General features: G+C 44.7%; 2 protein-coding genes across 3 annotated transcripts; one reads left to right on the top strand and one right to left on the bottom strand.

Moving 5' to 3' along the window:
• Nucleotides 1-390: 390 nt before the first annotated feature.
• Nucleotides 391-17,801, bottom strand: LOC106641070 (protein SCAI). Of its 2 annotated transcripts, none has more exons than XM_089591936.1 (7): nucleotides 17,509-17,801; nucleotides 12,405-12,617; nucleotides 11,960-12,284; nucleotides 6,268-6,595; nucleotides 3,538-4,014; nucleotides 934-1,222; nucleotides 391-863 (listed from the first exon to the last, which is right to left on the bottom strand). In XM_089591936.1, exons 1-6 carry the CDS (start codon nucleotides 17,709-17,711, stop codon nucleotides 978-980), a joined length of 1,791 nt encoding a protein of 596 aa, XP_089448062.1. In that variant the 5' UTR covers nucleotides 17,712-17,801; the 3' UTR covers nucleotides 391-863; nucleotides 934-977. The 2 variants fall into 2 exon arrangements, with proteins under 2 accessions (XP_089448062.1, XP_089448063.1); XM_089591937.1 differs by having other exon boundaries at nucleotides 6,283-6,595.
• LOC106641055 (glucose dehydrogenase [FAD, quinone]-like) lies at nucleotides 7,752-11,746 on the top strand. Its single transcript, XM_014355278.2, has 3 exons — nucleotides 7,752-8,329; nucleotides 10,231-11,507; nucleotides 11,579-11,746. The coding sequence occupies exons 1-3, from the start codon at nucleotides 7,840-7,842 to the stop codon at nucleotides 11,744-11,746; spliced, it is 1,935 nt and encodes a 644-aa protein (XP_014210764.2). The 5' UTR covers nucleotides 7,752-7,839.
• Nucleotides 17,802-26,510: the final 8,709 nt, after the last annotated feature.

Below are 26,510 nucleotides of genomic sequence, written 5' to 3'. Positions count from 1 at the left end.
AAATTTTTCGCAAATACCCAATTGTGATGCTCTACGATTGTTGCGAATACACGTGTAAGCAGTATACTTGATTCCTATTAGCAAAGGAAAGGCAAACTCGTCCACTGCAAATTCTTGCGTAACAACAATAATTTTTATCCGTGAAACACATCACTAATACAAGTCCACTCGAACTACGTATTTACAACAATTATCTTTAAAATACCTTCAAGTGACTAGAAAAATGAGGTGACTGAGAAACCCCAATCACAGCCAGCTCGGTCAAACTCGAGCCTCGCTGCCTTACATAGACAAAAAAAACAATTGTTTACCGCAGCACCCAAGAATTCGCAGTAGTCATTCAGAGGAAAAAAAAAAAAGAAAAAAAAAAGAAAAAAAGAAATATACACATTGCGTCAACGTAAAAAGGACGAATGATAGCGAACAACCATAGATAACGACCCCTTGTTCACCTGTGCATGGCTCGGTGCGGCAAGAGAGGGATCACATGGACGATCGATAGAGATAGAGTAGTTTCGTGGTGTACGTGTTTGTGGTATTGTGTAAGTATACAATAACATTATGGTAATGTGTCCGTACGTATCATATGAGTATACAATATAATAAATGTGCGCGCACGGCAACGGTATAACTTATATGATGTAATACATAATGATACTTGATATTGTTTTTTTTTTCCCCCCATTGCTGCAGACTCGGTCGAGAGGTCGCAGTGCAGCTCTCAGTGCTGCCGAACACCGGGCATCTTGTTGTTGCTGTAATTGTAGCCGGAGCCCGAGTAGTCGTAGTCGTAATCTGCCCGCGTCGATGACGAGCCGTAATGATGCGACTGCTTGGGCGTCGAGCGATGCTGCTGTTGATCCCTGCAATTGGCGCGTGTAAATGTATGACAATTTGAAGAGGATGTGAATAGAAAAAGGCGTTTTGGCTTACCAGTGCTGGTCCGCAAAGTCGACCGAAGCCGGCAGACGCCGGGGTCAGGCGAGCTCGTTGCTGTCGGGGAAGTGGTCGCGCGCGTCGAGGCAACTCGCGAGATCGAGGACCAAGTGGTGGAGGCTCGGGTGCTCGAGGACGTCGGCTTCGGGCAGAGGTGGGTGGCAACGGGGCCTCTGTTGTCTGCCCCGGAACGAGCGGTGCAGGTGGAGCACCACGTCGCAGAACACGTAGCGCAGCAGCAACAGCCGCAGGAAGTCGTCCCCGAAGAACTGGATGACGCTCGATTCTGCAATCGAAGCACCCACCGATTTATTATTTACCGATTATTTTCTCCTTAAATCCGTATATTTATCATCCAAATGTCCGAGCAGCTTACTTTTTCAAACAATTTACTTATATTTTCGCACCCCCCCCCCACCCCCACCCGAAGAAATGCACCTCGTTGTTGTATAAGTCACGTAAGTGAGAATACAGTTCCGTAGCTATACTTAACGAAAAACCAACTCATCCTATTCATCGGATCGTTGAATAACGACCGACGCAAACAAAAGCCCCCTCCTAAAAAAAAAGAAACTACCGACACCCCCACGCAAATAACAAATCAATCGGCACAACGTGTATATATATATATGCTAAAAACCAACCCTCGTCACCTAAAAAAAAGGGAGCGTGTGTACGAGCGTTCGGTGCTGGGGTTATTTTTAAAAATCGTTTTGACCCAAGACGCGCGGCGTACAGGGACGAAAAACGAGACTATACTGTAAAAAAAAGGGGGAAAACAAAGGGAAAAAAAAGAGAGAGAACGGGTGCGGTGCAATGTTGTGTGTGTTTAATATTACATACATAGGAAACCAGACGAAACGCCCGATTGGGCAATGGTCGTTTGGCGGCTATGTCCCAAGGAACGAACGGCCCCTCTGCATGTATACATCACGACACGTGCATGCACATTCTGGTTTCCTTCTCTCCCCCTACTCACCCCTTCATGGTTACGTATACTCGCATATATATGTGTGTATGCTCGATAAGGTCCGGTAACCCCCCACAGCACACGTGTTTCGGCGCTGAGCGCTTGTGTAATCCAATGTTGGCAGCACGCGTCTCTCGAGGGGGCAAAAACAATGTGTCAATTCCGATATTTTTATCGATTCAATTAACATCTCCCACTCCCATTCGCATACACAAATCGGCTTAGGTGTCTGTGTGTACATAGAAGGGGGCGCTCATTCGCGATAAAAAAGCTCCAACACTTTTTCATTCCGAGGGTTGCATAAGAACCGTCAGCCGGATTGTTTTTGCCGGCCAAGGGGGGGGGGGGAGGGTATCGGGTGCAAAGCCTCGGAGGGAAGAGGGAGGAAAAAAAAAGAAATTGGAGTGGAATGGCCGGGGTTTTTTGGGCGAAAACGATTAACAGTGGCGTTAGATAGCTGCCGAGGGCTTTTTTTTCGTTCGTTCGACCTGCCGTCACGAGAGATTGCTCGAAAGTGTAATGTATTCGGGGGGGGGGGGGGGTTGGTACTTATTGTGCGCTGAGATTGCTGCTTTGTCCGGCAATTTTCTTTCTTTTTTTCCTTTCTCGGGCGCGCATTTGAAATTCAAATCCGAGCGGTAACGATATTGCCGGGATTGGGGTTGCTTTAGATTTATCGATGATCGTTATTATTAACCCCGTACGTGCTGTTAATCTGGATACTCCGACTTACTAGTTCAATTGCGTGATTCTATTAAAAAAATCAGTGTTTTTTTATTTTAATTCAACGAAATAAAAGACAGTATTGTAAAATGCTCTTTTATGACACGTGCATCGATATGCAGATGGTAAGGCTACACTATGAGATCAATATATTATAGAGAAATAGTACGAGGAACGCATGAATAAACACGTCTTGTTTTTAGGGCTATAGTACGGAGGTAATTTTGTGTTGGGTACACTTGCACCAAATAACGCGAGAACAATGATAATCAAGATCTTAAATCACTTGTCGTAATTGGACAGCCCTTACACAGACACGCTAAGGCTCGGTCGAGCCTATTTCTCTATATGTATTATAAATATAGTGTCGGGGCGCAAGTACAAAATCAGGCCGTTGTAAAATTTACCGCGTCGTCTTTGCTTACAGTCGAACTTCGCGTTTCGTTATAATCTCTCGCCTTGTTCGCTCTACTTTCGAACTTTGCGTCATTTTTTTTTTTTCTTCTTCTATATTTATAAACTTATGTGTACGTGTATCGCTATACCTATCCACAAAACTAGGAACAAGACTCTACTGTATTCTTTTCTTTCTTCCAATACGGTATACATGTATACGTTACAAGTGGACCTAGTTTTGAGATTCTTTGCCCGAACGCAAGCTCGGACTTTTTTTTTCTTCCTTGAAAATTGTCAGGCAAGCAAAAAGAGCATACAAATATATACATAAGTCATAAGGAAAATTTTCATACGCGTGCATATCGGTACATGGAAATTTATCAAAATCGGCAGCGCGTGCGAAAAAAAATAATGTCAAGAGGTCACACTCGTCTTTATAACTCGACGTGCAAGAGCAATAAAAGAATTTCCCCAGAGGGGTAGGTTATAGGTTATGCTGACACGATACTCACCGCATCTCGATCTGAGGACGAGCCGGCAGGCCTCGACGAGGAACTGCTCGACGTAACGCTGGCAGCGCTCCCAGTGATGAAACTGCAGACTCGCTACGTTGCATATAAGGCAAAAGGCGGCTAGCGGCGAGTGTAAAAACAAGGTGAATAGGCTGCCGGCGTGCCTGAGCTCCCTCAAGCCGGCCGGCGTGTCCTGGGGCGACATCAGTACCATCAGAGGTTGGCCGAAGAAGCGCGGTATCTGCTGGTACACGAAGCTGTTGTCCGAGTCGACGACGATGAAGAGGGGCTTGCGCGTGAAGGGATACAGATCCCCGGGGTAGATGCAGTGGTGGTCCTTGCCACCGGGTACTGGACCGATGCCGGGACCGCCGATGCTACCGCCACCACCGGCGATGCCAACGCCACCTGCTCCTCGTTTGCCTGGGCCGTGCTCGTTCTTGGCTGACGTCGCCACGCCGCCTAGGTCGTAACCCGCTGTAACAGGAGCCAAGCAAAAGGTCGCGTCAGTGCGCACCGCTTCCTCGGCACTTTTTCGGTAGACCGGCTGGGGCTTTGATTTCTTTTTTTTTCCATAATAGATGGTACGCTAAATTTTTGTTTGTTGCGAAGGATACGGAGCTAATCCACTTTGCTGCTTCATTTTTTATTTTTTCCGGAAGACCCTCGCGAAATTGGAATGATGTCAAAAGCTCTGCGTGTAAATACCCCATGTATATCGTCGACATGGATACGAGGCAACTTTGTTTTACATAAATCTCAAAGTTAATGGCGCGTGCAGGTTTCCAGCGCCACCGAGTCACATGTACCTACTTTTACCCTCCAATGGTAGTGATTTACTGCTTATACTTGTTTTTTTGTCTCCATACTCGAGACTTATCGGTCAAAATTGTTTCGTCTCCGAGCGAATAAATGTACGACCACGACTAAAACAGATATTATTCAATTTTGATGCTCCGGTTATTATGGTACGCGTCATGCAAAGAGAGAGAGAGAGAGAGAGAGAGAGAGTAGGCGATGACACACTTTGCGTGCGTTATTTAATTACGCGGTGACGCTTTTGTTTTTAATTTTTAATCATTATCCGTCCCTACCTTGTAACGCGATTATAAAATCGAATCAGCTCTCCTTCGCTGCGAGGCTCTTTTACCAGACGTTTGACGTCGTTTTTCGTGCCTTATAATATACCTATTATAGCAAACAATCGAAATCCTATCTGTAGCGAGAAAAAAAAAAAAAAAAAAAAAAAAATCAGGAGCTCTGCTCACAGATAACCAAACAGCACGAGGCATCTTTCAAAACAAAATCAAAGTCTGTGAACAGGGCTCAAAAGCAGTCTATATCGATAAATTTTTTTTTTTTTTTCCTCCTAAAAACGCATGCTACCGGCATCTAAGATGAGGGGGGAGAAAAAGCAAATCGCACAGTGTATCAAAAAGAGAAGAAAAAATAACAAACCCCCTTGAGCGCTATATATCTAATGTACAACAGCCAAGACAATAATGCCATGAAAGCCTGACTCGGCAAGAAGAAGAAGAAGAAGATCCGCGTTATAATCTTGACCTCGTCTCTTTCTTGCATATCAGCTTCTTCCCTTACAAAGTCCTCTGTGTGTGTGTGTGTGTGTATGATGTATGTCTATCTACTTACACCTCCGCAATAACCATGTCAAGGGAAGTGCAAAAAGAAGAAGAAGCGACATAGAATGCAAGACAAGTACATATATGGCCCACCTATGTGAGCGTAAAATAAAATAAAAAAACTAGAGTAGCTAGCACGTGTGCTTGTAATGGAGACTAAGAAAGGGAGGAAGAGAGTCCCGGCCATACTATATGACACGTTTGGCGGGCGTATGTGTGTTAATATAAAAGGTTCGGGGGGGGCGCTCGAGCGAAGAGCGAAGCCCCTTTGACAAATATGCCAAATGCGATAGCCTACATACCGGCCCCCCATGCCCCCCCCTCCCCACCTCCTAGACTGAACAGCGTATAATCTTATATATCGACACGTTCGCTCCCCCCTCCCTCAACTCTATGCATACCTTGTACAACAACGGGGGCGATGACGAGCGTATCGATATTACTGCACGCGGATTATTGGCGACTCGGTGGTTTCGGCACACACGCACGGTCTATACCGCAACAGGAGTCCGTGCGGGGCGATTTTCACGTGCCTCCCCGTGAAGCTATGCGGACCGCTTAGGGTATACGGTATGCCGATGTGTTGTGGGCTTTGAATGCCCGAGTGACATATATATATATATATGTGTATAGTTGCCCGAGCGTGAAATATGAGTGCGCGAGAGGGGTTTTCGAAAACCCTCCGATCGATCGATCGGTCGTATGTAGGATTTTTTGCGCGATTTTTACACCTCCGGTCCGAGTTTTTCTTTTCCAGGGGTATAAAAGGGGCTCGATGCTCCTTGAGTGTGCTCATGCTTGTAACTATAATTTAGGCTCTATCGAGGCTCTTGATGAAAGAAAGCTATGAAAATTAGTTTTCTAACTAATGAAATCTAGCATCGCAACTAGTTTCAGTCCCTATGGGTTTCAATGAAACAGCCCAAAGCCAGTCAAATGATTGAAATATAAAATTAAATTTAAAAAAAAACAAGATTGTAATATAGTGTAGAAACAATGCAAGCCAATGGTAAAACCAAGTATGATAATATGAAAAGAGAAGGGAAGAAAAGTAACAATAAAATGAAAATAATAGAATAAATGGACGAACCGGTGTAAAACTCACTTTCCTCCGGCCGTTTGACGGACGAGAAACAGCCGTCGGCCGAGAGGTAAAGCAAAAGCGCCCCGTTGGCGGGTAGTTCCTTAAAGCCGCTGGCGAGGAAAACGAGGATCTGACTGTAGGTCGGCTTGTAGAGCAAATACTTGTGTGGATTGTCACGCCTCGGAGCCCCGTTTTCCATCGGATAGGGGCCGGGTCGAAATGGCATTCGGCCGGCCGGCGAGGCGTCGTGCAGGTGGTTCGGGTCATCCCGGGGCTCGCGCTCGAGGGTCTGCAGCATCCTGAACATGTCCATCGACAGCTCGCTGAATTTTACCTGCAAAATTTACGTTTTGATTATTGTTTTTGTCCATCATTTCATCATTGAGAATCTTTGGCATATGAATTTATATTAAGGGCCATTTATAAATATTTTGAACGATATTTTTCTAAAATTTTGAATCCTTGTTTCTAATTAAAAAAAAAATATAAAAAAAAAAAAAACCATTCAAATATAATTAGTAGTTCCATTCTTAAATAATAATTGACAATATTTTAAAGTTGTAATAAAATGCCATTTGTGTGAAAGAATTGGATGGTACTTATTACGGGCTGGTTAAATATTCGAAACGCTGTTAACATAGTTTATTTAATTTTTCTTCAATAAACAAGTCTTTGGTCATCTAGAAAAATATTTACTATCAAATTAAATTCCCGCATGTTATGATAAACAAAAATTGTTGTTTAATTTCGTTATACAATAGTTATCATGATTGTAAAAAACAAAATTACCAATTTTAGAATCGTAAGCAGGTGTATAAGTAGATGATACATTGTCAAAAATAGAGTTTAGAGTAATAAACATTATTGTTTTCTTGAAAAAATTTCCCTGTAGTCAACAGGAAACCACTAATTTACAACTTTAGAGCGGTAATTTTAATTTTTCCAGTGTAGGTGCTGCTGTCACTTTAGTGGCCTTTTTTTCACGGTTACAAATTAGTTTTGAAATCTCTAATGTATATACCTATACACTTTAAGAGCCGTTTAAAAACCAATTTTCAAAGTCAAATACGTTCACATGCTCGAACGACTATGTATATACACGGTAAGAGGGAATAACGTGTTTTTTCATTCGTCATCATAAAAAAAGTGGCTGTGGATCGGTAAAAATTTTTTGCCAAACCTTCGCATACACGCGTAACGTCAACCACATTCTTTTTTTCCGTCCCGACACACGTAAAGTGAGATAATCTTCATTTTTCGATCTAACCGCGAGCGAGTAATGATCCGACAATGGACCGCCGTCGCAAACCGGTTTCCTCCAGCAAGCGCTGATGAAAACCAGTTTGAAAAAAATTAAAAAGAAAAAAAACGTCAAATGATGTAAAAAAAAAAAAAGGAAGCAGCACCCAAGAGTGTGCGAATACAAGGGCAGTGTAGTAACCCGGCGACGTCTTCACTCGTGCGCGTGCCTCAGAGATCGACGCATCGTCTTCGCTAACCCCCTCTCCCCTCCCTCCTAATCAACCCTTCCTTTTTGAATTGAAAAGAAAAAAAAAAAAAAAAAAAAAAAAAAAAAAAATGGCACTATGGTCCCTACTGTCAACCCTAGTGATCGGTCTAATTCTATCAACACCGGCGATCGGCTTCCTTCCCGATCTCGTGCAGAGTTTCTTGAACCTCGTGAGATTCAGCGCCGGCAACCAAAAGTGGTCCCGTGAATTCCAGCAGTACCAGGAGCGCGAGCTGCCCGACGAGACCCCGGTGAATCGGCAAGAATACGATTTCATTGTCGTGGGCGCCGGTAGCGCGGGAGCGACGATCGCGAGCCGCATGAGCGAACTGAAGAACGAGCAGATCTTACTGCTCGAAGCCGGTGGCCACGAGACCCTCACCATGGACGTGCCGCTGCTCGCCCTACTCATGCAGCTCAACAAGGACATCAATTGGGACTACCGGACCGATCCTTCGATCAAGTACTGCCGGGGCATCGAGAACAACCAGTGCAGGGTCGCCATGGGACGCGTCATGGGTGGCACGAGCACATTGAACTTTATGATCGCCGTCAGAGGTAAGTTTCGTCGATATAACTAATACTTGGTGCCCAGAATGACCTTGAAGCTATATACCGATACCGATTTTTTTTTTTTTGGTTGTTCGCTGAATCGAAATAGATTTTTTTTCAACGCCAAATCATTAACGATCAATTTTATATTAATTTTATTTGTCTCTTAATCGGAAACATTCAACAATACTCACAAAGTACATACTATATACACGCACCCACAAAGCTCGCCTAACGGCCGAAAAATCAATGACATCGGTGACGCCGTAAAACAAAAATATAAACGTATGAAAAAAAAAGTAGTCTCTTTGAGGGCGCGTGCCACTGTCGAAAATCAGTAAGTTGATGAATGGCCATTTGAAGTGGAAAAGGGGGGTGAGGGAGATCCCCATTATTTTATTATGAATGAGAGCAACGCCCGTGACATGGTGGCAGAGGGGGGAGGGGAGGTGAGATAAATGATGAAACGGGTTCTCGAGGGACAGTAATATATACGCACGAATCTAAAAAGGAAGACGCCACCCGAGTTCAACGAACCTCCTTATTCGGGCCTTTCACTTTCCTCCCCGTTCTCGTGCGTGTACAATGTAAATTACGTGCAGACGGGTGTACGCGCGTATTTAGCGAGAGCGGGGTTATTATCTTTTTCTCCTCACTCTGGCAGTGCAGCATCTTCCCCCCCCCCTTTCCTCTTCACTGGGGATTTTCTTCTTTTTTTTTTTTCGATGCTCTTCCTTCTTTTTAACTTTGAGAACTGGATGACGGGCATCAGGTTTTGCTGTCCCTTTCGTGCGCGTCCGGTTTTTCCGGACTCCGTTGTGGGGAATCAAGAGCGTTAAAAATGACACGCACCATATTACAACAACCCATCCGTCCGTCCGCGATGCTAAACTATCACAGTTACTTTGTTTTCAGTGTATAAATCTACACTAATATTTAATGTTAATATAGTATACATTAAAAAAAAGTCTGTGTTTACGGAGAATATTAAAAGAATTACGAACAAGACCGTATTTATTGGGTATGACTCTTGTTTCACTTTCATGAACAGCGTATTACAATAATATGTGTAAGCTCGCCACAGTGAATGTAAAAAAAAAATTATACTTACGGGCCTTTTGATTCGTTCTTTTTCTCAAATAAAATTGAAAAACTACCACCTTATTCATCCGCTTTGGTGTAAGTAAGTATACAGTCTATTGCATTCTTATTTATTTTTATTTTTTTTCTTTCAATCAAAGGACAATTTTACCGACTTAAGAAGGGCTAAGTGCATTTTTTATTTGTTGTTCACGAATCGCGTGAAATTTCGAGAAATGCCATTACATGCATATACGTACGCGTTGCAAAAATGTGTGTCGAATCGATCGCTGTAAATAAGTGAAATTCGTCAAAAATGTCACCCCTTTCTTTCCGTGAAACGGCAGCATGCTATTATTAAAATAAGTGCTCCAGTAAACTAGTTATAGCTTCGGCTATAGTAATAACTGAGCCACACCGGCACAACGCGTTAGGTGTCAGGAATTACCCCTTACACGACGTTGCCCGAGTTTTTACCTTTTACACCGCTACCCCAAAATTTTCCACCCCACGATTCTATATCGATTAACATACCTCTCGACCCCCCTTCTCAATAATCACACTGTTAAAGCTAAGTGTGTAGTTGAATTTTTTTTTGTTCCCATAAAATATATGTAGTGCTGATAATAATTGGAGGAAAAACATAATCTATGGTGTGCCAAGTATTTAACCAGTTGCGCTGAACTGAACACTTTTTAACACTTTTAAAAACTTGGCTGTCGCGTACTTAATCAACGCGCCGACAAGCGTGTAAAATCTGTGACAGAAATGTTAGATGCTCTTGTGGTGAAAATGTGTAACAAACAAGTGATGCTTGACTGTATTAGGCAACAAGCGCGACTACGACGAGTGGTACGAGCTGACAGGCGACGAGAACTGGTCGTGGGCAGGCATGCTCCGGTCGTTCAAGAAACTCGAGAGCTTCGACGCGTACACGGTCGAGGCCGACCCCGAGTACCGCAACGTCGGGGGCCCCGTGCGCATAGCCAACCCCGTGTCCCTGTCGCCCCTGGCCGAGGCCTTCGTCCAAGCCGGGGCGGAGCTCGGCCTGCCCACCAACGTCGACTACAACGGCCCCAAGCAGACCGGCTTCGCTTACCTCCAGACCAACCAAGCCAACGGCGAGCGGCTCAGCAGCAACCGCGCCTACCTCCACCCCGCCAAGGGACGACCGAACCTCCACGTCAGCATGAACAGCCGCGTCACCAGAGTCCTCATCGACCCCACCACCATGACCGCCCGTGGCGTCGAATTCACGAAAAACGGCCGCAGGCACCAGGTGCTCGCCCGCAAGGAGGTCGTCCTCTCGGCCGGGGCCATAGCCTCCCCCCAACTGCTCATGCTCTCGGGCGTCGGCCCCGCCGAGCACCTCCGCCACCTCGGCATCCAGGTCCTCCGGGACGCCCCCGTCGGCGAGAACCTCAAGGACCACGTGGCCTACGGCGGCCTCTACTTCCTCGTCAACGAGTCGCTGAGCGTCGTCCTGCCCGAGCTCTTCCTGCCCACCAACCCCAACGTCGCCGACTACCTCAGCGACAGGAGCGGCCAGTTGTCGGCCGCGGGGGGAGTCGAGGCTCTCGGCTTCGTCAACGTGGACGACCCGACCCCCGACAACGAGACGCCGAACGTCGAGTTGCTGTTCGCGGCGCTGTCCCCGTTGTCGGGCCACCTCGTGAGCAAGCCCTTTGGGATCAAGGAGCGGCACCTGAGGCGCTTCGCGGGCGACAAGTTCTACAGGCACGCGTGGCTGACGTTTCCGCTGCTGATGAAGCCCAAGAGCGTGGGTAGGCTGACGCTGAGGAGTAGGGATCCGCTGGCCAAGCCGAGGATATTCGCCAATTACTTTGACGACCCGGACGACGTGAGGGTGGCCATAGAGGGGATCAGGCTGGCGATTAGGGTGAGCAGGACCAGGGCCATGCGGAGGTACGGCTCGGAGCTGCACAACGCCACGGTGCCCGGGTGCGAGGACCACGAGCCGGACTCGGATGGTTACTGGGAGTGCGCGCTGAGGACCTTCACCATCACGTTCTGGCACCACTGCGGCACCGCGAAGATGGGCCGGGAGAACGACACCAGCGCGGTCGTTAACACGAGGTTGCAGGTTGGTGTCGATATAGTTTTTTTTTTTTTTTCCGATTTCAGGACGAGCAACTCACGTGTGTTGGTTTTCAGGTCAAGGGAATCAAGAGGCTGAGGGTGGCCGATCTGTCCATCATGCCCAACATCGTCACGGCCCACACCAACATACCAGCCATGGCGATCGGCGAAAAGTTTGCCGATATACTCAAGGCAGACTACGGCTACGACGACCAAACGAACTTGCGTCTCAATTCGTTTTAGGATAGTTTTTTTTTCATCGTCATACAAAGTCATTACCGTTAGAGCCAGTTTGTTTAATGTATTTTAGGGACAAATTTATTTTAGTTTCGATAACGAAAACACGTAGTAAATAGAAAAAAAAAAAAAATAAATAAATGTGGATATCAATAAAAAAAAAAAAAAGTACCCTTAAATTATATTTGTATGGAAAAAGAATAATAATGTTAAGCCGACCTGATCGGTTTGGTTGCCGATAATGAGGATCTCCTGCAGGGATAGGCACATGGGTGGCGAGCGTTCGACCGGTGGCGACGTGAGCGGACCCAGCCGGTGGGTGAGCACGATCGGGGCATTGGTGTCCGCGTCGAGTACCCCGACCGCCGATTCTGCCTTGACGAAGGCCTTGATCTCGTCCAGCACCAGGTTCCACTCCACCTGGTCGTCCGGCTCGTACGTGCTGCTGTAATCGGCTATTTGGGCGTCGAGTTCTTGCACCAGCTCGCGCACGTACTTTTTTTTGTTCAACAGCAAGCAGACCACGATGAATCGCGCATAGTACCTGTAACGGGTTGATACGTTTTTTGTTTTTTTTGTTTTTTTGTTTTTTTGTTTTTGTTTTTTTTTTTTTTTTTTTTCGTATAACAATTATTACAATCGGCAATCGGCAACCACGGCTAACCTGAGCTTCTTCACCATGAGATCGCTCCGGTCCTCTTTCGCCGCGCGACTGTAGTACGCCCTGCCGCGTATCGCCGCGTAGAACGAGAAAGCCTCGTGCAAATAACTCGTCTCGCTCGTTCTCAGGTAATAGTGGTAATACAGTTGGCCGATCTTGCTCGCGATCTCGCCGATCTGCCATCGCTTCAGTCCGTACTTGCTGTCCAGGATGGCTCTACGACAAGACAGTATTTTCATTATATGCATGTGCATTGTTACTCGTTGTTTTATCATTGTTTAGAAATTTTTAATATTCTAACCATAATTTATTACTTTTCGAACAACAATTTCAACTGTTAAGACAATAATCTTTACTGTTGTTAAAAATAACAATTTTCAAAGTCTTTTGCCAAATTTAAAAAAATCGAGAAAGTTTAACAACTCGATGTGCGTTGATTGATGCAATATCCAAGAGCAACTATCCCCACTGGTCCGTATCTTTAAGGCGTGCACGCCCCAAAAACCCGACCCCACCCCACCCCCCACACGGACACACTCTCTGCAGCATTATAATTAAAGTCAAATTAGTCATATGGTAGCGCGGCCGATGTCTCGAGCAGTGCCGGTGTGGGGCCACCCCCGAATATATTACACCGAAACGCTTGATCATGCGAGTTTCCGCGTAATCGCTGCGACCTTCGACCCGAAGGGAAAAAAACAACGAAATCTCTCCCAACTTGCCCCTCGAGGGGAGAAAAAAAAGAAATCTAATAGAAGACCTAGGCGTGTACTCACGCGTCAGTGACTTTCTCGAGGAAATAAACGACGGGGATGGAGGGGGGGAGGGGAGGTAAGTAGCCCCGTGTATAAGGGCAACGTCGACGGCCCGCAGAGAATCAATCTTCGAAATATCCCGGGGGCCGGAACTCGGGCGTGCGGCCGAAACGCGTGGGTGTGGGTTACTTTTTTTTTTTTTTTTTCTTTTTTTTTGTTGGATGTGCGCCCGTTTGTGACGCGCGCGAGATTCTCATCAGTGATTCAGAGCGCGTGCTTTATAGGCCTCTGTGTGACTTTTGCCCGATGACGCGCGCCCTTTTTTTTTTTTTTTTTTTTTTTTGTTCGGTGCTCCTGTACGACTCCTACGCGATAACTTTTACATTATTTTGCCACCTCCACCCCACTTCCAGGAACTTTTCCTTTTTCCTGTATAGTCAAGGTCGGGGAATCGGTGGGGTGGAAATTGTTTTTTTTTTTTTTTTTTTTTTTTTGTAGCAAAGTCGAGTTGGGTTGTACTTACATCGTCGGTGGTTATTGAGGGCAAAGGTTGAATTTTTTCCCTTGAGATTAAAAATAACTCGTGGGCCGATTGAGTTATCGGTAAGATATACGAGAAGTATTATTTATTGATGAATGGTGCAACGTTACGAGCGGATCGTTTGACTTTTACTGGTTTTTCTTACAGTAGTTAATTTGAAATGCTTTTGCACGAGTACAATAGTTTCATAGACAATTGTGTAGTTTTATTTGAAAACGAAGCAAACAAGCAAATATCCACACGATCTTGTTGACATATTTATTTATCACAAAATTACGATGTACGTGAATTTTCCTTCTTTTTTTTCTTTTATATAAATATTTAACAATCGATTCAATACTGCTGTTAAATTATCTTACGTCAACCCACCACGTGTTTGACAGTACGTAGGTATACGTGTGTCATACGATAATTACAAAGATCAATAGTTATTTCCCTCTTTGCAGCTACACACCAGTTCAGGTAATTATGACAAGTATAATTATTTATGTTGAACTTTCAATCGAAGCACAGAATATTTCAATCTTGATATCTTGGCTTACGCCACCTTATCAATTCACGACGGTGGTTCAAACGCAACGTCTCGGGGTCTTCGAGAATCAATAAAAAATTCATCGCTCGTTTTCCTCGCACCCACATACACATACCCATCGTAAAATGTATTAATCACGCCTTAAATCCAATTTTAAAGCGTACACTGTAGTCAAGAGTTACCTTTTTTTTTTTTTTTTTTTTTTTTTTCATACACAACACGTGCATAAAATATTGAACTATATTTTTTTTCCCCCTCAAACTACCCTCTAGTTGTCAACATATGGAAATGTATAATACACCCTTGGATTTACACCGGCGAGCGATACGTGATTCGTACAGTAAGTATTATTATCATTCATATTGGACGTTTGGCCTATTTACAACAAAATTATCGCACCTCGATTTCTATTTACGTCCAAAAGCCTCGAGTTAATCCATACAACACATGTAACATATATATATATATATATATATATATATATATATATACACACCATAATTCCCGCGAGGTGCCGACGTTTTCTCCTGTGTACGTGTGTGTGTGTGTGTGTGTGTGTATATAACTTGTAAAAATACACCCATGCATTTTTAATCATTATCGAGTGGGGGGAGGTCTATTTGCGAGTCTTCTTCTCCGCGCACAATCGACGACGTACCGTATACATGTGCACAAAGAATGCGTCAGTCGGAGAGAAAGGAAAGAAAAGAAAAAACGGCAACCAACAATTTCTCGTCGTCCACAGCCGAAGAAGAGGGAAAGAAAAAGACACGCGAGGGCCTCTATACCTACCCTTAGAGAAAGAAAAAAAAAAAAGGGGGTGGGATGTAGAGAAAAGCAAAGAGTCGAAGCGAGAAAGAGAGAGAGAGAGAGAGAGAGATGCCATCTTCGCGTTGTGCAGAGCGTCTCGAGGCTTCGTGGGGAGAAAAACGCACTCAATTCTCGTATTCCGATCACGGTAGGGCTCGAGAAAGACAGTACAGCCGAGGGGGACGAAAGGGGGCACGTAAAGCAAGCAAAGCAATAGAGGATGAGTAGACGAAGAAGAAGATCTTCCCCTGCTCGCGTATGTATAAATATATGTATACAACTGGCGAGGCTGCGTGACTCTCTCTCTCCTTCCTCTTCTTCTTCTTCTTCTTCTTCAGCTTCTTAGCCTTTGCAGCCCGTATATGTATGTACATTGGTGGTGGTGGTACGAGTAGGGGCTGGTGAAAGGCGTGTCGAAGATAGCAGAGTCTCGAGACCCAGAGCGAGAGGGAGGGAAAAAAAGGGCATAGGCCAGCGCGCGTGTGGGTGCTCTGCTCCGCAGTTCTGATACCCACTGCTGCTGCATCCGAGGCTCTCTAAATCTCGAGAGAAGAAACGCTACGAGGAGGAGAGAAGAGCCACGGACTAGATTGAGAGTGTAGCGCATAGGTAGGTATACATATACCTAACGTACAGATGAAGAGAGAGAGAGAGAGAGAGAGTAGTGGTGCTGGTCTAGGGGTTGAAAAGTAAATGCGCCTCCGGTCCTCTCTCGCTCTCTCCCTCCCTCTTTCCCCCTGCATGCACTCACTCGAAGAAAAGGCATTGTCGAGCAAAACGTGCCCCGAGATTAATTTTGCGCTCGGAATTTTCTTCTCTCCCTTATACTTATTCCCATCTTTTATACGTGTCCACCCCCTCCCCACCTTTTTCGCGTGTTTTGCTTCGTTTTCGTTTTTTCCGCTTTATTTGGGTGCCGGAGGGTGAGGGTATACGCACAGGGGATGTTTGTCGTCTTGGCGGAACGGCGCATGCTTTTTTCTTGGGTTTTTGCAGTTTAACGTCTCTCGTTAGACGCGTGCAAAAGTTACGCGAGCCTCCGCCACTGGCTGCGGGTCGCCGTTGTCATTGTTCTACAACTCGTTGCGTGTACGCGTATTATATACCTACTCTTTTTTTTTTTTTTTTTTCTCAATACATCATGATATGTATCCAATTTTAAGGGAGGTTTACATGATATACCAATGAAGTAACGTGAAATTATGCATGTTTTCTGCTTACTCTGTATGAAAATTTTTTTTCCTATGCACTATTTTACGTAGATTTAGGTGATGACATGCACCATACGTTATTTTCATTAGAGCTTCAAAAAGGTTTTTCATAAAAAATACATAGATGCAATGATGCTGAAAATCAAGTGGCTTTTCAGAAGCGAATAGTAGACGAGCGTCTTTGGGTTGAAGATTTAAGATCGTACCATGTTTCCGAGCTGCGGTCAAAAATGCTTTTTAATCTCTACAGCTCGTACTTTGTTGCTCGCACTTCGCAATGTATACATTTCGGCACGTGCGTCCTAAAATCGTAGTATCCATCTCGTGGCGCTAGCCTCAATGAAACTCTCTCGCGATGGCTTACCCACTTTACCCAAATGACCCCCCCCCCCACCCCTTTTCCTCCACCCGACCCTACCACCACCAGCAGCAGTAGCAATGAAAGCTCAAAGCTCAATCTATAAACAAGACTCACGATAGCCGTATGGAAGCAGGGCAAGAACGTACACAATACGTGCGAGGGGCAAGGAAAGCCATTTTCCGAGGGGGTAGATATTAGCATATTTATATGGAAAAAAATTATTTTTAAGAATTGGGCAGCTTCCAACGAAATTTCACGCCACCAGCCAGCTCACACACGTCTCTCCACACCCCCACCTTCTCGCGCGCCAGCTGTAACCGATGCGCCCTAACGTGCACACCATTACCATCGAACCTTTCGGTCACTTCTTCTTTTTAACCCTTAAACAAATCAGCTCAGCCACTCGCGGCAATTATAACTCATCACTCGAGGGGAGGGGTTGATTTTTCAACTAAATATTAATCGAGTCGAAAACAATAGCCACGGGATAAACGTCGCAAAGCCACACTGCTCACTGGATGCAGGGAAAAGAGAGTCTCCAGAGCGCACAATGTATAAAGTGCACCACAAGAGGGGGAGGAAAAAAAAGGTGGGAATAAAAGAACGGGGAGAGAATATAAAATAACCACCCTTCTGGCGGACGAGAGGAAGAATCACACTGGCGCGGAAAAAGCAACAACCGAGTTTAGGGGTGCTCTTTGGAAACAAAAGAAAAGAAAAGAAGCGAAAAAAAAAGAGGAAAGAAAAATACGGAAGCTCTCGGGGCGTAGAGCGCGGGGTGAGGTAAGCTGCGCGCACACACACACACACAAACACGCATTCGAAGGGGGTGGGGTGGGGGCTGAGTTTTTAAAAGGGAGGTTGTCGAGGGGTGTAGGAGTCTCGCGGATGACTCACCGGTGTTGTTGCTGGAACTTCCATAGTTTGGTGTAAATGTCGAAGGTGCGGCCAAAGTACGCCTGCCACTGTTTGTGCCCGTACTGGGGCAGGTCGCGCAGCCCGTTGAACAGCTGCTTGCTCTTCTCGAGCAGGTGGCAAAATTCGACGACGACCTTGCGCTCGTGCTCGTCCATGCTGTTGTTGCCGGCCATCATGACCATTTTCTCGGAGCAGCGGCCGCAGCAGCAGCGACGCTGCCACCGCTGGTGCTTATGCTGGTGCCGTCGCAGCCGCCGGCTGCACCGACAGCAACGGTCCTCCTCGATCCCAACACCACCGCCGCCGCCGACTTGGGTTGCTGCAGGTGTCGAGCCACAGCAGTTGCAGTAACGTTCCGAGCCCTCGGCCCACTCCTCGTGTCGATGCGACCGGAGACGGTGGTGGCGGCCGCTGCTGCTTCCCCTTCCGCCCTCGACTACCGCGGCTTCCCGCGGCCGATAATGATGGGGGTATTGCCGGTGACGAGGCTGCGGCTCCTCCTGCTGGCAATCCTGGTAATCCTGCTCCTCCTCCTGTTGTTGTTGTTGTGGTTCCACCGTATCCCGTTGTTCCCCCTCGTCGTAGTAGTAGGAGCCGCCCGCCCCTGCTGGCGGCGCCGGCAGCACCAGCTCCCCCCGGCTCAGCTCGTGGCTATGTAAGCCCACCACTAACACCACCACCACCACCAGCTGCTGCTACTACTACTACTACTACTACACGACGACCACGACCCACCACCACCACCAACACCTATACATTCGATACAACGAGCCCCCCTAGTGTGTGGACTACTACTGTAGCTGCTGTTACTATACTGATACTATGTTGTATATATATGTATGTGTGTGTGTTACAGTGTCCAGTGTACTACCACCGTTGGCGAGGACAGCTTGGCGATGGTGACGACGACGGGGACAATTGTTGCGACAAGGCTGGCGTTGGCAAGGATAAAGGGTCGACTTTAAGGTGCATCACGCATGTAGGGATGATGTACTTACAATGGTTATCGCGTGTAAGGAATAGGGGAAGGTGCGACATGTGAATGGGGGGACGAACGCACGGTAGGGATATAGTTGCCTCGTTGGGTTTCCCTTTTTTTTCTTTTTCTTTTTCTTTTTCCTTCTTCCACTTGTTATATCCATACACACAAACACACACACGCGGCGTGGATGCAACAAATATTATATTAACACGCGCGACCGAGGGGGTTTCGCGTACGCGGGGGCCGTTTGTCCCTTGTTTTTGGGTTATCCTACGCGGAGGCCCCCTGCTTGGCCGCTCGCTCGCGCCGACGGCCTGTCCTGTACTCTCGCTTCGACTGCCGTTCCGCGGGGGGGAGCTCGGCCGAGAGCTCCCTCCGCCCCACCCCTGCGCTATCGCTTTTACCCGCGAGGGAGAGAGAAAAGTCTCGCAACTCCCTCGGTGACGTTACCTCTCTTTCTCTCTCTCTCTCTCTTTCATCCCCGAATCAATATGCCACAGCCGAGCGAGGTTCCGACGGATGCGCCGAGGGGGTGGATCGGGGCGCCACTGGGTCTCGGTCGTCTTGCGCCCTTGCCTCGGTTGGTACACACACCCTCGTGATGTACGACGCATCGTCAGCCGGAGGGATGAATCGGTAGGGTCGCGCGTTAAGTGAACGGGGGATGATACAAAAGTTTACCAAATGGGTGGTGGTTTCGGGGTGGGTTGACAGATGGGGTTGGGCTCGGTGCTTCTCGTTTGTTATGTACAGTTGCACTTGTAGTTAAATTTTGCCGGTTATTTGGATAATAAGTAAGTGTTTGATCATCGTATCGAAGGACACGTAACGCGGATTGAAAAATGTCATTGTTTGTCCTAAATTGTACGTGTAGCCACATATGTAAAGCAAAAAAAGGTGTACACCCACGCCCTGTGCAATTACAGACATTTTTTTTTTTTTTTTTTTTTTTTTCTCATCTCCGTTATTTTGGTAATGATGAAAAATATTCAAGGCTTACATCGTTAATAGCTTGGCAAATTTTTAATAGTGATGAGTATATAATTTATAGACTTAAATTACGGTTCATCATTGTATCGACAAACTGTTTATGCTGACGTTGAACATGGAGTTCGTCGGTTTGTTAAAAATACACTATTGGAGACAAAAAATGGTGATGCCGTTTTCACATTGGTATGCAGGAAAATTCGTAAAATTGGGACTCCCCCAAGGCGTAAAAAAAATACGCGCAGAAATTGGTTAACTATTGAAATTGCTCTTTTGGATTTCCTTCTCTTATACTATTTGTTTAACTCATATCTATGACGATTAAAATCAATGTAAAAAAATAAAATTTTATAAATCAACATACGTGATTTTTTTTTTGTAATTTTTTGTACCCCTTTGTACACGCTTAATCTTGGTAAGTACAGTACACGTAAATCATACTGTAACGAATAAAAAAAAAGGGAGATAAAGAAGGAAACAGTGCAACTCAAAAAACCGCTGTCCGCAAGTTGTGTACATGGGTACAAATAAATCAACCAAAGACCATAGAAAAATGATTATTCATAAAAAAAAAGAAAAAAAAAAAAAAATAAATAAATAAAAAATTTGAATACATATTTTACAGACCTCACAGTGGAATCGAATCTTTGCTGTTGTACACATGTGAATCAAAAACCAGTCGTATACATCCATGGACCCTCCATCAGTCGACCGTGACTCGCGCGTGTATGTGTGCACAAGTATATAGGTATACGGGACGAGGCATAGCGTTACGCTCGACTCGTCACGATACAATGTCGTTACACACGAATATCACACACGCGGGAGGGAGGCAGAGAAAGATCGTTTTCCAAACAATGCGTCCACGCGCGTATGTACATTTTAATATATATATACATATATACAAATGTCTACTGGGTTACCGTCGATCCTGATTAATCAACTCAGATAAAGCCAAACTCTATTACACAGCCAATGGACAGTCGTGGGTATCCATCAGGAGCGCACCACAATCTATGGGGGACTGCACTCATTGATTTGTTATGTAGTACATATATATATATATACTGAAAATATTTGAAAACTCGCTATGTTGATTGTTTTTTCTTTTATTGGGGAAGAAACTACCAAGATTTTATTTTATTTTCGCAAAATACCCCAACTTGAACGGTGTAGGTACATGAACCTACGTCGCTTCAACCAAAAGCTCCAAAAAGAAAAGAAGATAAAGGGACAGGTATACACCAATAGGTAGGGGTAAAGCATGTAAAGTCCCGTGAAACTCTCGCATCGGGGTAACTCGTGTACACCCCCTTCCCCATTTGGGTATATATACAGCTTTCTTGGATATCGGCTGTCGCCTCATCTACAAGTCAATCAGGGGGTCACTCCTCGCAAAAGTACTCGCTCGCGTGTCCCGTGTCCGTCAACGTATACCTGCGGTGCTCTCTCTCTCGTTATTTCTCCGGGCCCTTCTTCCCTTACCCTCTCTCCCCCACTCTCAAAGTCTTTAACACTTTTTTTTTTTTTTTTTTTTTTTTTTTTGGGGGGGGGGGATTCAAGCAACGTTAATTCCATGCACCAACGTGACGTTGTACTACTCGTTGCATACATGCAACTATAGTTGTTGCGTCAAACCATATACCTTAAAAAGCTTCAAAGGTTTGTACTTGTATATATATATACAGGTTGGTACGCAAAATTTTTTTTTATCTCGAAACAGACAACCATATACATATATATATATACGGATGGCCATTCGCGTTTAATTACGTAAAATCTGTTTGACATGCCGATCTCGATCGGGACAAAAAATAACCAGCAGCCGTATATACCGAAGAACCACACGCAGCCCCCCGCTCGTTCCCAATAATTTATCGACTGGAAGCTAATTTGAAATGGAGCCCCGTGTGGTGACAATACAGACATATACACTCCCGATTCCCTCTCGATCGGCTGAGCAGTTACGTATAGAGGCGCAGTATATATTATATTATATGTATACCGATCTCCATCGCGCCCTTAATAGAAAGTTATTATTTCAAGAGGGTCGGATGGGCCTTACCTATACATACGTTTCTGACAAGCTTGGCCTGCATATTACAGCTAAAAGGTATAACAACAATGCAAGTCTGTGTGTACCACCTATAGGTACGCGAGAAAGGGCCGTTCCACGATGCATATATGAATGGCTAAGAGAATCTGCAGGGCACACGCGGGGCTCGTTTCGACGAGCGGAGAGAGAGATCGTCGATGAGATAAAGCGCCCCGCACGTGTACGGCTCACACCCCTCTCTGCCACATGCACACACATACAAATACATAGAAAACATCGGTATCTGTGTATGTGTGTATACGTATATGCGAATCGAAAACGCGAATTCAAGCCTCTGGCTTCGATAATCGGCTCTCTATCTGCGCCCATAACTCAGATCGTCGGGGCGATATCGGATACGAGAGCTCGATCACGGTTGCAGTGGCGTGTGAATCCGTATGTGTTTGGCTTGGTATGGCCGATGATACCCATCACCCAGATATTTTTGAGGGAACATTCGTGGATGATTTAGGGAGCGAGATGGGAGGGGGGGTGGTATAGATATAACACAGGCGTTCGCGGCTCTGGCCACCAGTGGGTTACGCGGACGATGTTTTATTTCAACGAGTGGGGCTGGTAGATGCTATCTTGGAGAGGAACACGTCGACGGCTTACAGGGACGATTGGATAAGGTACGATGTATACGGTGTTAAATTTTACAAGGGGCTTTTTTTTATTTTCAAATATGCAAGATAAATACCTACGAGTGATGTCTGCTGGATGATGTACCTGCTTTCCACGTCACGGACTATATAAACGGCAGGTATACTACAATTATATTGTATAGGTGTAAGCCCCTTTCCCAAAAATGATTGTCTACGTTTTTCTTGCATTAATCCTATTTCTGGACCGGACCTTTACATGCTACGCTGTTCCAAACTTGTAGTCGGTCGATGGTATGTACATAAGGTATCACCGCAAGCGAGTGAAATTCGAAGCGATGAACAAGGGACGAGTATCCCGTGGAGAGGAAAAAAAAAAAAAAAAAAAAAGAAAAAAGAAAAATCCGTATCGACTTTTCCGGCCAAAAAAAGAAAAAAAAAACAAGGGCGAAACTCCTGCTGCTACGACGGCACGTATATATAAACCTCACGCCTCGACTCCACGCTGAGGGTATACGACACTCTCCAGCGTATCCCCTCGACGAGGTGTATGATACGCGCACGAGGCGCGTGTGAAAATGTTTGATGGACTCGACGTGGTCGTCTCCGTGACTCAGCTAAACCGTCCCTCCGTACACGTAAATGCGAAGGGGAGGAAAACAAAAAAAAAAAAAAAAACGGTCCGTGATACCCTATACATACGGATGTGGGGGGGTTGAAAATATATCCATGGGAGGTATAGAGCAGTAAACGATACGGTCGTCGATTAAACGATGTATTGGCTCGTTAATTGATATTAATAGCGAGGCGCGGCCTATTGTCCATATTATACGCTTCTATTATACTTTGGTTGTCTCTTCATTTTGACATTTGTATGCACGGGTATTTGTATGATACGCTCCGTATATGTAAGTATGTATCACCTATACCGTAAAATGTAAATGATACACATGCACGCGGATAATAACGCGGATGCCTCGGCGTGGCCTAATTTTACATCAGGCAAATCAAAACCCGCGATGTTTGATACATACATACATATACACGTATGTGCGTATGTATATACGTAACTCGTTCATTGCGTGCACCCTTATACATGTACACATACATTGAGGATTGCTGGTCGATGCGATGCACAATATTTATGTGTATATACTTACCTATCAAGTGCATTACGAAAGCGTATACATGGGTATATTATGTATATTGTAGCTCCGTCGCCGCCTCCTCCTCCTCCTTGTCAATTGACGGGATGGATGGATGGATGGATGGGTTTCGGGATGTGGTGAGCTGAGCCGCGATTAATCGACGGGGGGTGGCCAAGTCGATTGAATTTATGTCACGTGTATATATATATATATATATATATATGCATCGTACAGTGTGTACACGCTTTTACATTTATATATGGGTGTAGCGGGTAGTACATGTATTTAGGTATAATATGCGGAGAGTTTACGTTCAAAGTATCGGGTTAACGTGGAGTATGGTTGATATATAATTGAGAAATTTCTTCGAAATTTACGGCAACTCGGCGCGTATGCAAATAAAATTATGTTAATTTAGAGGGTGCACGAGTGGAGGGGGGGGGAGTGTTATAAATTATACGAATAGCTTTGGGAGAGTCGAGAATATCGCGTGATAAAGAACGCGATTGTCCGAATACTCCGAATGTGCCGACTACACAAAGAGACCGTACTTATATGAGGTGGCGTGTAAAACATATATGTAAGATGTACATACGAGGGTAGAAAAGTACTTGTACTTTATACCTGTGATAAATTTTGTAAATTTAGCAGTACCAGAGTATAAATAGGTGAATCGGTATACAAATAAACGTTAGTCTTTACTTGTTCTGTACGTGCCTTTCTTTCTCCCTCTCGTGCTGTAACCTGTTGAACCCGCGTAACGCGCTCACGTGACAAATGGCGATTGTACCATTTTTTTTTCCAACATCACACGGATAAATCGCGTATCTTTTTTTCTTTCACGTCCTCGTGTATGAGTACACATACATTTCCATGCAAGTGCATTTCATGCGTTGAGTTAAAGTTATGGCGTGGCTCTTTAGTGTATGTATGTGTGTGTGTAAATTGTCCCTTAAAAATGTCGTACGCGATGGAGAGTGAGCAATGAAGTGATTCCACGATTCGTATACATACTCCATGGGACTTTTAATATTAAGCCGGTTAATTTCACTTGGAACAAAAACACACAAAAAAAAAAAAAAAAAAAAAAAGAGTTGGTTGGGGGTAGGGGGTGGAAGGTCGCACCTCGAGTCCCCGCATCCGCCCATAAATCTCCCGGGCGTGTCTCCCGGCCATCAAGCCAAACTAGAATCCGCAATCCTTCGGCCTCCTCCACCTATGTATATATATATATATTGTATGTGTACCAACCAAGAATATTCCGTTACTCCCGAACTCGGAGAGAGGCCGTGCACTGTATAATGTGAGGATCGAGAAGAAAGAAAACGACGAACGAATCTCCATAACGAGAGAGGGGAAAGATTTATCAGGCGCGTTCGGGGTGGGGGGTGGAACATATCCAAACCCCCGAAAGTTTACACTCCGCGAGCCAAAGTATAAGGTGGTACGGGGGTGGGGGAAGATGGAGGTGGAAGAGACAAGTTTTGATATTTCCTCCCTCGCCATTAGCCAAGCGTGCTGCTGCTGGTGGGTGTGCTATACAGGAGCTTTTGGGGGGTAAAAGCGAGAAGAGGAGGAGGAGGCGGACTACTGAGCTTGGATGCGAGCAAAGCTCCACGCAGGAAGCTCTAACTCACGTCGTACTCCACCTCCCTCTCTCTCTCTCTCTCTCCTGCGCTACCTTCTTCTATCTTCTTCTTCGCTCCCTTGTGTTTCCATCTCTCTCTGTCTCTCTATCATGTACACTTGTGTGTGGGTGTGCCAGCCTCTGTGATTAACATCGGCTCAACTTACGCATACATTTGCAATTGCGTTTGGGCATATACATTAATTTTTTATTGATAATATACGCACCTCCCTGGTGATGAAACAAAAAGAAGACTCAAAATTTTTTTGTTTTGTTTCAACTGGTATGGACGAGACGACATAATACGGCGGCTCTGGGGCTCAATGTACAACCCCTTCGATTGATACAGAATCGAGGGAATCCCTGAATTAGGTTTACTACTCTTTCGCGAAATTTAACTTTTTTTTCTCCGTACGTGCTGACCGTTCATGCGTCTAGTGTCTATATAATATAAAGTTGTACATTGAATTTGATTGTCACAACAAATTTATACATACATCTCTTATTTGGCAATAACATGTATGGCAATGCAAGCAAACGCACTTTACAAAAAACTGCCTGTTAATTTAGTTTTAATAAAAAAGATTAATTACTTTTCAGATATTTGCGTTTCACTTGAGTATAAAAACACGGGGTCTATCTTCCTGAGCTATTGACTTACTGTTGCTCGTAGGCGTAAGAGTTAAGAGTTTACACGTTTCTCAAATTCTCAAGCAAACATCAAACTACAGCTAAAAAGGCCAGTTTATTTTTGATTAAAATGGGAGTCCCAAAGTCACATAACTTTATAGCTTTCATTTTAATGATGAGTATGCTGATTTCTGTTGGTAAGTGATTTTAACGATAAACTAAAATAAAAGTATTTATTTTTGTGGGATCACGTGTCAAAGACTTCCATTGGGCCATTTCATTTTTTGGATGTGTCTAATATTTCACAAATTTTTTTTTGTACCCTTTAATTGAAATGTGGTTCGTACCAATGTCAAATATAAAGTTAAATAACATAAATTGTTTCAACACAACAGCAGCGAGCTTCGGTGCAGATGCCACGTAATGTACAGAAAAAAATAATGGTGGAATTCCCAAGTACGAAAATTTGGTGGTCCCGCATTTTACACTTAAAATCATTATTTTTTTGTAACATAACCCGAAGGTGTAATGAATAAAAAAAAAAAAATTTTCTTGACATCAACATTGTATACCGAGCAGTTAAAACTCAATAATCTCTCAAATACAGAGCACTTTGTCACTTTGAGAAAAGGTGGAATTTATTCCGTTCAGTGATAGAAAAAAAAGCAACAATAAAATGAAGTCTCATGCCAAATAAGATTTTCCCTTTTAGCACAAGTCAAATTATTATTATTATTATTTTTTTTTTCGCTAGTCTGTTTACTATATATTGCACTCGAACGAAGCATGTACTCGAAATAAATAGAAAAATATTATTTGATTACAGGAATATGTCAGAGGGCAGTATGTAAAACTAACCAAGAATGCAATCAGAAATGCAAATCAATGGGAGCAACAGAAGGTCATTGTA

The sequence above is a fragment of the Copidosoma floridanum genome, unplaced genomic scaffold, assembly GCF_036245765.1.
Source record: "Copidosoma floridanum isolate Cflo_tuat_1 unplaced genomic scaffold, Cflo_Japanese_pri ptg000014l, whole genome shotgun sequence".
Classification (NCBI taxonomy): Eukaryota; Metazoa; Arthropoda; class Insecta; order Hymenoptera; family Encyrtidae; genus Copidosoma; species Copidosoma floridanum.
Note: the sequence above shows the minus strand (reverse complement) of the source record. Positions and strands in the feature narration are given on the sequence as shown.

What these genes read in the sequence shown, in the direction of transcription:
- LOC106641055 (XM_014355278.2), top strand. Translation starts at nt 7,840, where the DNA reads ATGGCACTATGGTCCCTACTGTCAACCCTAGTGATCGGTCTAATTCTA. An exon ending in CTTTATGATCGCCGTCAGAG is followed by an intron (nt 8,330 to 10,230) that starts GTAAGTTTCGTC and finishes TGACTGTATTAG; the next exon opens with GCAACAAGCGCGACTACGAC. An exon ending in TCGTTAACACGAGGTTGCAG is followed by an intron (nt 11,508 to 11,578) that starts GTTGGTGTCGAT and finishes GTTGGTTTTCAG; the next exon opens with GTCAAGGGAATCAAGAGGCT.
- LOC106641070 (XM_089591936.1), bottom strand. Translation starts at nt 17,711, where the DNA reads ATGGTCATGATGGCCGGCAACAACAGCATGGACGAGCACGAGCGCAAG. An exon ending in TCGGCAACCAAACCGATCAG is followed by an intron (nt 6,596 to 11,959) that starts GTCGGCTTAACA and finishes TAAATTTTGCAG; the next exon opens with GTAAAATTCAGCGAGCTGTC. An exon ending in CGTCCTCAGATCGAGATGCG is followed by an intron (nt 1,223 to 3,537) that starts GTGAGTATCGTG and finishes CTTCGATTGCAG; the next exon opens with AATCGAGCGTCATCCAGTTC.